The sequence below is a fragment of the Pseudorca crassidens genome, chromosome 10 (assembly GCF_039906515.1).
Source record: "Pseudorca crassidens isolate mPseCra1 chromosome 10, mPseCra1.hap1, whole genome shotgun sequence".
Lineage (NCBI taxonomy): Eukaryota > Metazoa > Chordata > Mammalia > Artiodactyla > Delphinidae > Pseudorca > Pseudorca crassidens.
This window is the reverse complement of record NC_090305.1, coordinates 91,088,581-91,100,801: the sequence shown is the minus strand read 5'-3', so window position 1 is coordinate 91,100,801 and position 12,221 is coordinate 91,088,581. Positions and strand designations below refer to the sequence as shown.

General features: G+C 38.5%; 1 protein-coding gene across 1 annotated transcript in view; it reads left to right on the top strand.

Annotated features, from left to right (window-relative positions):
• CNTN3 (contactin 3) overlaps positions 1-12,221 on the top strand; it is a 321,834-nt gene that overhangs the window by 105,177 nt on the left and 204,436 nt on the right. The window contains exon 3 of the mRNA XM_067755220.1: positions 9,055-9,181. Coding sequence (XP_067611321.1) covers positions 9,055-9,181 — 127 coding nt within the window. The remainder of the gene's footprint in view (positions 1-9,054; positions 9,182-12,221) is intronic.

The window sequence follows — 12,221 nt, the reverse complement described above, 5'->3', positions numbered from 1 at the left end:
TGAGTACCATTTTTTATTCAGTGTTTAATATTCACTTAGAATTAGGTGACTTGGTGGATGCAAAGTGTCTAGAGTAGGGCCTGATGGTCAGTGTTTATTTTTTCTTTGTTGACATTGGAGACTGTGCATGTGTTTGTGAAGTATTTATGATGAGGGATTTTGCTCCATATTATACAGAACTGAGGAGCACTGTTTTTCAGAATAAAATATGTTTCCTTCATTGCCAAGGCTAGGAGTAGTGCACAATATTGTTTGTTCTCCCCAAGCCTACGGAGGATGTAGCTGGTAAACAGATTTGGAGAAGGCTCTCTTGTCATCACTGCATCTTGCAACCACCATTTTGAATGTGGTTGGTTCTTTTCCTTCATTGCCAAGGTTGGTATCATTCTTAAGTGAAGGAAATGAAAGAAATACCTTATAATCATTACAATTCCACTCCCCCCCCCAAATAATAATCTAGGACACTGGGGACAAGAGAGGATGCTTCTAGACCATGGATTATCAAATTGGGGGTAGAAAATGGAATAGAATAGAAGAGAATAGAAAAAATGTTATGATTCAGCATGCAGTGAGAATTAGTATTATTTCCAGAAACTTTTTAATCAGTTGTATGTGTGTATATACACATGCACACTGTGTCTACAATAAATCACGATGAAAAATAAATCTTAATTGTGGATCAAATGAAACATAATTTGAAAAATTATTTAACTATTTAAGTTTCTGCAACTCTGAGAAACTTTCCCCCACCAACACCCGTAGTTCCAAATACAGTTTTGGGAGTGGTTGTCCTTTGTCCTGCTTTCTTTGATCTCCGTACCTACCCTACAACCCACCTTAATTCCCCTCAGTGGTCTAGAAATATAAAAGCAGGATCCTTGTTTGGGGAAAGAAGTGGGAAGAGAGATCTAGATGGTGTTTCATATACTTAGACATTTACAAACACAGTGCTGGCTTCTGCTTATGGAGGTGGAGTCAGGAAAAGAGTACGCTCTTTTCTACTTCCTGAGATTACAGCTGCAAAAATACTACAAAATGTAATCACCAGTTCCCGTTACTTTTTTTTTTTTAAAAGCTTAATTTATTAGAATTTAAGTACTCAAGAAGATTTTGTTTGTCAGACAAGTGAAGTTTGTTTTTTTTTAAATTTATTTATTTACTTATTTTTGGCTGTGTTGGGTCTTCGTTTCTGTGTGAGGGCTTTCTCTAGTTGTGGCAAGCGGGGGCCACTCTTCATCGCGGTGCGTGGGCCTCTCACTGTCGCGGCCTCTCTTGCTGCGGAGCACAGGCTCCAGACGCGCAGGCTCAGTAGTTGTGGCTCACGGGCCTAGTTGCTCCGCGGCACGTGGGATCCTCCCAGACCAGGGCTCGAACCCGTGTCCCCTGCATTGGCAGGCAGACTCTCAACCACTGCGCCACCAGGGAAGCCCCCCGTTACTTCTTAATGGCTTCTCCATTACAACCATAGGAATCCTTTATTGTATAATTATTTTTTCATAGAAAACAATAGCCTTCAACTAGAGTTTGATATGAAACATTCTTTCTAAAATACACAAAGAAAGTCATGCTTGGGCCCCAGAAAGCCTTGACCCAATCTCTTTGGTAAAGAAGAGAAACCACAAATATAACCAGCTCTATTAAATTCTTTGACAGAAGTATACTAAAGAAATATTTTTAAAAGAGTTGATTAATGAAGTGTTTTCAATTCAGTATGATCGGGGAGAACCTTATGAATTGGCACACTTCAGAGATACTCAGTATAAGTTGGTATAATAGAAAGTGGAGTTATAAGTGTTTTTTTTCTTTTCAAATAAATGAGTCATGGATTGTGTATTCCTGGGTATATTGTACACATGGCGCACTGCATCTAACAATAGTACTGTAACATTTTTTTATCATGTGGAGTTGCTATTAAGCCATCTAGCAAGAAGGGTATAATTATGGACTGGGTATTACGGAAAGATGTCAGGGAGATTTAAAAGCACTAAAACTCACATTCATAAAAAGACAATAACATGTATTTAAATAAAGAAAGACAGAGTATTATGAAAACATTTTAATCTACTAAGACTTCAACCCATCTCCTCTAAGTTTGTTTTCTCCCCAGTACATTATTTCCTGCAATATGACTGTAAATTGGTTAAACGTATCATTGAAATGTAAAGATATTTCACAAATCAGAAATATAGCCATTGGATTAAAAGCATCAAGATAAAATATTAGCTACCCTCAGAAGTATTCCCAAATTCTCTTATTTTACTCAACTATATTACATACTGAATATTCATCCATCCAGTGAAACAGATGACAGCTTTCATCAAAATCTGTGATTGGTTTACTGAAGTGCTAAAGTCCAGATATTTGACCTTAAACATGACTATTAGGCAAGTAAACGTGTATGGGTATGAGCCTTATTGTGTTTTTTGTAGGCACGTTGCAGTGAGAGGAAAAATACAATTCTTGGTTTAAAAAAATTGTCATGCGTTGAAAGGGATCTGCCACTTTAGGGAGGAGCATTCATTTATGTGAACATTTATTTCTAGTACTTGTAAAGCTTAAACAGCCACTTTCAGTTCTAATTCTGTAACTATTGAATACTGCTTCTCACGCAGTTTCTCCCTTTCTGTTTATGGACAAAGCATGAAGTAACGATTGAGCAAATCAAGTAGTGAACTATTAACTTAGCAATTTAAAGAATTTTATCACTTTCTAATGCTCTCTGTCATGCTGTCATACTCCAGATATATGTCATACTCCAGCATTTTTCCTTTTAACCTAATTGCTTGATAACATTTCCAGGCGTGGGAAATGGATGAATTAGTTATTCCTCGTGTTTTATTCTTTCTCATCTAAAGTATGCTATATTATCTTTTCCCTGTTTTCTTTTAGCATGTGAGTTAGAGTAGATTGAGCTGCAGATGACAACAATGAGTCAGAGGTTTATTTTTCCAACACATGATGTTTAGAGTTAACGTGATTCATGTTGGTTCAAGAGCTCAAAGATGTGAGGACCCTTTCCTAGAAGCCTCTAGCAGATTTTCCTTTACCTCTTGTTATGGGTTGAAATGTATCCCCTCAATATTTGTGTGTTGAAGCCCTAATCCTCAGGACCTCGGAATGTGACCTTATTTGGACACAGGGTCATTGCAGATGTAATTAGTGAAGATTAGATAATCAGGGTGGACCCAAATCCATTATGGATGTATCCTTATTAAGGGGAGAAATTTGGATATAGAGACACACGGAGAGGGAAGATGAGGTGAAGAGACCCAGGGAGAAGAGGACACCTATAAGCCAGGGAGACAAGCCTGGAACAGATCCTCACCTCAGAGCCCTCGGAAGAAATCAACCATGCCCACACCTTGATTTGAGAATTCTAGCCTCCAAACTGTGAGACAAATTAAGTTCTGTTGCTTAAGCAACCCAGTTTGTGGTACTCTGTTATGGCAGACCTAGCAAACTAATACACCCCTTTTTGGCTGTTACTGGTCTCATAACCCGATCTCCCCTGTCTACCCTGCTTTCCAGTCAAAAACTACAAAGAGTCCTAGAAAGGTAACATATCTGGTGCTTTCAGCATCTCTGATGAAAAGGCAAGTTCTGAAGGCAAGGAAAACACTTAGGGAAGAACTGCTGTATAGACAACCGACAGTATCTGCCACAGCTAGTTTTGCACATGGTGTGCGTGTCTGGCCTTCAAATAGTTGTTAAAGAAATGAATTATCTTAAGATTGAATTCTTCGGCCTCCCCTGACATTGGAAGAATATAAATGGAATTTTATTCTAGTCATCCCTTGCTTTTTTTTTTTTTAAAGCATTTTCTAGCTGTAGACTGCTGATACCAAAGTCAAAGGTGATGTCCCACTGCTACAGAGTGTTTCCATCTTGAATTTTCTTTCCTGTGGAATAGCAAGGCCTGGAATTTAGATCTCATCTCACTGGCAGCATATTCTTTTACTTTCTCTGATGTGGGCTAGAGATCCTTCTGTTTGGGTCAGGTATCTCTTTTAAGTACATTGAATATTCCTTTCTAGATCCACCCTCTTATTTACATTCTGCCTTAAACAGCACTACCAACCCTAGCTCTCTTTTTGGATTTACCCTCTTCATTTCCTCCTTTTTTTTGGTCATGTAGCTATGATGTAAGTCAGCAAGAGAAAATGGGGTATGCTTTCCTCTTCTGTAGGAATTTCAGAGATAACACTGTAGTATTTTAGGACTTTTATTTCTTTTAGTAAAAGTAATGCAACTGCCTGCAATCCTTTGTTCCTCTCGCTCATTCTTCATAGAAATTGTATGCAGTATGACCATTAGAATTGATTGGCCACAGCTTGATCTTTTAGTGACATTACCTTAGGAGCTCATAAAGCTTCTGCTTACATTCAAAGGGAGTTATTACTCGTAGCCTCTGGGTGTTCGGAGGGGAAAAAAACCACCTCAGGATTGGATTTTTGGAATTATTAGTCCTGTTCAGAAGTGTTATATGCCCTTTATTTTAGGTTATAAACTTAAAATGGAGCTTAGGAGCCAGGCCAGCATAACAAAAAAATGCCCCCGTCACAAAAAGTAAAGTTTAGCATCAATCTAAATGTTACACGGAATCCATTTGGTTAGGCATGAGGCCCCCTTCTGTTTTCAGCCAGGCTGCTTTTTGCTGGTTATGAATATCTGTATGAATAGTCAAGGTTTTGTCCTTTGGAGGATCAAAATTAGCTTTGAAGAAACTGTTGGATAATTTCCTTTAGGTTAGCAAAGACTTCAGAATCTTTTCCTTTTAAGCTTATATTGCCAGCAGGAGACTAGAACATTATAACCCAGCATCTCTCATCACCGATATTATTCTGGGGAAATAAGATTGAGTGGCCTTTGTGTCTTTTCTGCGTATGAAGCATGGACCAACCTGTCATGTTTGATTTTTTTCTTTATAAATTTATTTATTTTATTTTTTATTTTTGCTGCGTTGGGTCCTCATTGCTGCGCACAGTCTTTCTCTAGTTGCGGCGAGCGCGGGGCTACTCTTCGTTGCGGTGCGCGGACTTCTCATCGCGATGGCGTCTCTTGTTGCGAAGCATGGGCTCTAGGCGCGCAGGCTTTAGTAGTAGTTGTGGCACGCGGGCTCAGTAGTTGTGGCGCATGGGCTCTAGAGCACAGGCTCAGTAGTTGTGGCACACGGGCTTAGTTGCTCCGCGACACGTGGGCTCGAACCCACATCCCCTGAATTGGCAGGCGAATTCTTAACCACTGTGCCACCAGGGAAGTTCCTGATTATTAATTTGTACTTAAATTTTAGGAGTCCTTGGAGACTCTTGAATGGCTGCTGATGGTCTGAAAAGCCTTTAGGAGCCTTAAATTTCAGAAATGGCGGGTATGTGCCTCATAGGCTGTTAACTCCAGTATCATCAGGAAATACTGAAGTTGAAGAAGCGAACTGATGGTTAATTTTCACCTTTGAGCATATTGAGAACAGTGTGGTTTAATGGAAACGGAAACAAACCAAGACTGTGACCACTGGGGTGTGATCCCAGGGGTCTCACTAAAACATTGTGTTACCTTGGTTGGTTATATAACCTCTCTGGGTCTCATTTCTTCTGGGGAGGCCAAACAGCTACCAGGTGAGAAAATAAGCTCTGGAATTAAAATCTTAGCTTTATCAGTCACCAGCTGTAAATTAATATCTGCCTTATATTGAGTTATTGCTAGAGTTTCTTCATTCATCTTAATTGTGCATTCAGCAGACAGATATTGAGCGTTGAGTATTTGCTATGTTCTAGGAGTTGGGGAGGCAGCAATGAATTAGATACAGATAAATAACAAACACTCATATAAACATGTATACTGTTTACACGTAGTGAGAGACAGCTGATATGTGGTGGAAGTGAGGGGTGAGTAATGACTTGGGGGGGGAGGGGCAGTCTCATTTAAGCTGAGAAGATGACAGTTATGCTGAGTTCTGAATGACAAAAGGAAACCAGAGCACAAGAAGAAGAAGGAAGGTCAACCCAAAGCTCAGCATGTCTGAGAGGCAAAGACAAGGTTGGCAGTGCAGTTGGACCTCAGAAAGTAGGGGATGCGTCAAAGGCATCCTGGGAATAGGGAGATGAGGCTGACACAGTGCCTGGCACATAAATGTTAGCAAATTAGCTATTATCCCTCTTTCAGAAGGGTCTCAGAAAAAAATGTTTCTAAGTATTTAATACCATCATCTAAAATTTATAGCAGTCTCTAGAGAAGAATTAGTACATCATTTGGGAATTTGACTTTTATTGGATGATGATGAATGTTTGGGTTTTCATAGTGGTCACTTGTAGGAAATTTGTTAAAACACCTCTCTTTGTCTTTTGCATTGAAATCACCCCCTTCTTATCTAGACCCAATTTTCCTTCTGTTGGTTTTCTTCCGCAGTTTACCTGCTAGTTTCAAATGTATGCCATTATGTTAAAATATTATTGCTTTCAAGCCCTGTGTACATCAGTTTGTCAGGACAGTGGTGCTATACCATCTCCTAAATGAATAAAATATATGTCACTGCAAATAAATCAGAAACCATTACACTAGAAAACATGCTATGAAGAATCCACCCTCTTTGCAAATATTTACAGACATTGTAACAGACAGAAGGATATTCAAATTAATAAAACACTGTCATTTTTGTATTTATTTTTATGCAGTAAACTGTTTGAAGGGAAAAAATTCAAGAAAATGACAGCATTGGTTCTTTTTTGATTAGGGACTATTTGATTAGTAGCTGTTTCAAAATTCCTTTCTTCTGGAGGTTGTCCTTTTCCACAAAGGAAAAGTGAGATTTTCTTTTTCTTTGTGACGTTTTCCCCTTATGTGTAAATAAAAACCAGGTACTTGTGGCATTGACATATATACACTACCAAATGTTAAATAGATAGCTAGTGAGAAGCAACCACATAGCACAGGGAGATCAGCTCGGTGCTTTGTGTCCACCTAGAGGGGTGGGATAGGGAGGGTGGGAGGGAGACGCAAGAGGGAGGGGATATGGAGATATATGTATACATTTAGCTGATTTCATTTTGTTAAACAGCAGAAAGTAACACAACATTGTAAAGCAAAAAACAAAAACGAAAACAAAAACCAGGGACTTCCAAGGATAGCCCACTGCTTTCTTAAATCATGGTGAGCAGTAGTAAGGGTTAACTGCATGGTGATGTTGCAGTGGAAGGCTTCCCAGAGTTAGCCAGACTTTGAAGTTTGAGCGCACAGTTCCCAGACTGCCCTCATTTATATCATCAAATGTGAATTCTGAGTTTGGTTATTCACAAGAAGGACTGACAGGAGTCACTGAAAGCTATTATACTCATGATTATGGCTTATTACCGGGAAAAGACACATATGAAAATCAGCCAAAGGAAGAGAAGCATAAGGCAGACTCTAGAAGAGTCCTGAATGCTAAGCTTTTGTTGTCCCCAGGATGTGTTACCATCCTGGTGTTGATGTGTGACAGCACACGAGGAGAATTGGCAACCAGAAAGCTCGTCAGACCTCAGCATGCAAAGTTTTTACTGGGGCTTCATTCTGCAGTCATGGTTGATTGATTGCATATGGGGTTGAGAGCAGTTTCCAAGTCACCTCATCCCATGTGACCAAATCTCCTACTGTCAGTCATGCGGTTGGTCTTTCTAGTTTGGTCAGCCCCCATCAAGGACTATCAGGTGTGGCCACTCCCACCCTCAGACCCAGGCGACCCGTCCTCACACTAAACAAAGGCATTCCTATCAGGTAAGATATAGATTACCTCCCAAAGGCCAGATTAACGGCAAGGCCAAATTCACTGGGCAGAAGTCCAGAGGGTATCACTACATGGACTGGAATCAGATAATCTCCAGTGTGTACGTTCTGAAAAGCTGTGTGTACTTGCTCACTTCACCTAACCACTCTTATATTCAACACTTCTCCTCTGTGCGTTGGGAATAATTACGGTACTTACCTCACAGAGCGTGGTGGAGATTAAAGAAAAGATGTGGGCACGTGGGGTTCATGTGGTGGCTTTGCTGCTTTTTCATAATTTCAGTGATTATTTTCAGTATTATGTTATTTTATTATTCCAGTTATTATGGGAAACATTTTTATTAATGTTGTAATGTTATTACTTAGTTAAGTAGCCAAAATGGTTTCTGGGCTTTCGGGGGTTATTTTCCGTCTCGTTTTCTTTGTCATCTGTTCATGGGTTGTCTTTGTCTCTTAGTCTGATTATTCATTCTCTGCAACCTTACTGAGCATTTCAAGATAGGAGAGAAAAAGAGCGCCCCCCCACCCCGAATGTTTGTATTCAGAAATGTTCTGGTAATGATTATACAATTGCAGTAGCACAAGCATTTGGTGATGGCATTATCTCATTCCTTTTGAAATTCATAGTACAAAGACACAGGTTTTTAATTTTTTTTGTGTGTGTGTATGTGGGAATTCTCGGAATGTTCAAGTTCTCTTAACCAACGTAGAAACACTTTTTAAAGGACACTTGTTCAGTGCTGTATCCTTCTTTTCAATTTGCTAGTAGTAAAATGGAAATCCCACCAAATATTGAGTGTTTTGAGGTCAGAATGCAAAATAACATTGTCCGCATTCAGGTTTGCAGGCATGGTAGGGCTTTAGGAGAAAGACAATACTCAGGGATTCAACTGATTTCCAGAACAGCTTTAGTTTTGTAAAGAGGCTTATGACAGAAAGGCTTCCTAGACTAGGTAATTTACCAACGATAATTTAGGTAGAGTTTATGTTACAAAAAGTAATTAGTACAGCCTTATTTATTCTTTTAAGTAATCTTATTAATATGGCAGTGGTTTTGATAGTAATTTTCATTCTCTTAGAAGTGTTACCAGGCTGTTAAAGATGGCTTAAGTGATGCTTATAAACAAAGCAGTGCCTACAGGGCATCTTCGTGGATGAGGGAAGAAGCAAAGCCTGCTTTTTCTTCCTTTTTTTTTTTTTAAAGAGCAGACACTAGTTGCTTGCTTTTCTTCTTTGATTGTAGAGTGCAGCTTGTACAGTAGCTTTTACTTATTACGATTATTTTTCCCACCCATATAGGTGAGCTGCTCTTACAAGGCCCAGTGTTTATCAAAGAACCCAGCAACAGCATTTTTCCGGTTGGTTCAGAGGATAAAAAAATAACTTTAAATTGTGAAGCACGAGGCAACCCTTCACCTCATTACAGGTACAGTGGAATGTTTGAAAATCCAAATTAAGAAAAAACGATGTGGCGATTGTGAACTTTTTTTTGCTTCAGTATATTTATGCTATCGGTAAGAAATAATACATGAAGCTATAGTTGTCTGCTGTATTCAGCAGAGCTCATACATAAACATTTGGCTCCATATTGTATATATTGATTGATTATTCATTTTACAGTAAGATTTCTTGATTAAAGAGAAACGTGGTAGCGTCTCTTAAATAAACAATGTATTTTCTTTGATTTGTGGTAAAACAATGTATAGATTTGGATTTACATGTAGTCCTTGGGAACACATCCATTGTGGGGGTGAAATTCAGTGTGTTGCAAAGGTATGTAGCAATCATAGTTTGTGAGAAAGGTAACAGCATCTATCCTTCCTTTGCTATTTTACTGAGTATATGTTAGAAGGTTCATTAAGTATAGAAGAATAAAATGCATTCCTACTGAAGTCATTTTATTTATTCTTGAAGGGAAAATAAATTTATTATATTTTTTCATGTGAAAGTGTATATCTCAGATTATATAAACAATAACTTGTTCACTGAAAACTTTCAAACAACACAGAAAGGTACAAGGAAAAAAGAAAAAAAAAGTGAACTCCCATCACCTTAAGATAAAAATATTAACTTTTGGGAGATGACGGTGGATTATTTGGATGGGATGGATATTTACTTTGTTAAATAATACAAGATTAACGATTTTCACTTTTAAGGATGCTCAGGGGGCCCACTTTAATGAAGAGATGAATTATTTATCAATAGCATATGCTGCTTTTGTATAAATGGTTATGAGAAAATGCTTGAGGTACCTTGAAAACAACATGCTCTTTTGAGTACTGTGAGCATTGGTCTGAAACACTCTGTTTACAGTATTAGTTCGCTTGGCAAAACCTTTTCTATAACCTGCAGAACAAGCAGACTTCAGCCTTTTATTAGTGAAATTCTAAATGTTTCGAGTAGATCTTCTATTGTTTGCTTAACCCGTGTAGATAATAGAAACGAACAGTCATTGTTAAACTGGGTCAGCATTAGGCTAGAAGGTAGACCTTGGTATTTTTGCATCTGGAAGTAATCAAGGTCAGTTTCTTTCAACAGTATTCAACAACATATTTATTGAGCACCTGTTGTGTGTTTTCAACAAAATAAATGCAAAGATTCCAGGTTACTGGTTAGAATTGACAGAGGTGATAGAAAGTTTTCTGTCTGCCTCTTCCTTAACCTATAGAAATAAGAAAAGTATAACATGATTTTATTTTTTTTTGGCTGCACTGTGCGGCCTGTGGGATCTTATTTCCCCGACCAGGGATTGAACCCGCGCCCCCTGCATTGGAAGCGTGGAGTCTTAACCACTGGACCACCAGGGAAGTCCCTAACATGACTAAAAAAACAAGAAACTGTGTTTTATGAGCGAGTTCAATTAACCAGACATAGCACATACAAAAGCTGAAAATATTTTCTTCTTTTGGGGGAAGATAAACTGATCCGCTTAACAAGACATGATCCTGGAAACATTTATTCCTGGCATTTTTGTAGGACATTCTAACACTTCCTAAATATATCTGTTTGTTTGTCCCTGAAATGGAAGATTATCCTTTTAGATACGACTGTGAATATTATAAAGAATCCATGTAAATGACTCATGTGTGGGCTGGGTTTGTTTGTTGTTGTTGTCAGTAAAGTTATTTCCTGGCATTTATCTTGTGAATAATTTGGTGATAAATGTGTTCAGCTGCAAAATTGTCAAGGTACAAGATACAGTCATACAGCAGTTTATTTCTAAATGAATAGATGAATTATGTTTGTAAAGTTTAATCAAACAGCAAGAAGACCTGAGCTTAGAAATCCAGAAACAGCCTTTTGTTGTAATTATTTCTTTATATATCAGGTATTTATTTTAATTCCAGATTAATACATTTCAAGCGATACCAGGTATTTGCACGATGCCATTGTGTAAACATAATGTATTTGTTTAAACATACTGATAACGTGTATAAAATGTTGATAAAATTCTGCCTTTTTCACCATACTTTTTATGATTTGTTGTATGTCCTGAGATATTATATGTTGAAATTTAAGAAAGATCTGTATCTGAGATTAGGAGATGTGTGACTGAAATTGACTTATCGGGTTTAAGTCTGATAAATGAAGAAATTTTACATGCTAGTTATTGTTTTAAAATATTTGGTTTATAGGAAAATAGAGCAGACGCTTTCATTATAGCTCGAACGATTTTCTAAAGCTAAGAATTCTAACCAGTATTCATCCACGTCTCTACAAATGACCCAATTTCGTTCCTTTTTATGGCTGAGTAATATTCCATTGTATATATGTACCACATCTTCTTTATCCATTCAATCTAGAGACTGTCATGCAAAGTGAAGTAAGTCAGAAAGACAAAAACAAATATCGTATATTAACGCATATAGGTGGAATTTAGAAAAATGGTACAGATGAACCAGTTTGCAGGGCAGAAACTGAGACACAGATGTAGAGAACAAATGTATGGTCACCAAGGGGGGAAAGCGTCAGGGGGGTGGGGTGGTGGTGGTGGGATGAATTGCGAGATTGGGATTGACATATGTACACTAATATATATAAAATGGATAACTAATAAGAACCTGCTGTATAAAAAAATAAATAAAATTCAAGAACAAAGAAAAAAAGAATTCTAACCAGTATAAAATTTCACTTTATAGTCATTAGAAATTGAGACCTTGGGGGCTTCCCTGGTGGCACAGTGGTTACGAATCTGCCTGCCAATGCAGGGGACATGGGTTCGAGCCCTGGTCCAGGAAGATCCCACATGCCACGGAGCAACTAAGCCCGTGCGCCACAACTACTGAGCCTGCACTCTAGAGCTTGCGAGCCACAACTACTGAGCCTGCGTGCCACAACTACTGAAGCCTGCATGCCTAGAGCCAGTGCTCCTCAGCAAGAGAAGCCACCGCAATGAGAAGCCCGCGCACTACAACGAAGAATGGCCCCAGCTCACCGCAACTAGAGAAAGCCGGCACGCAGCAACG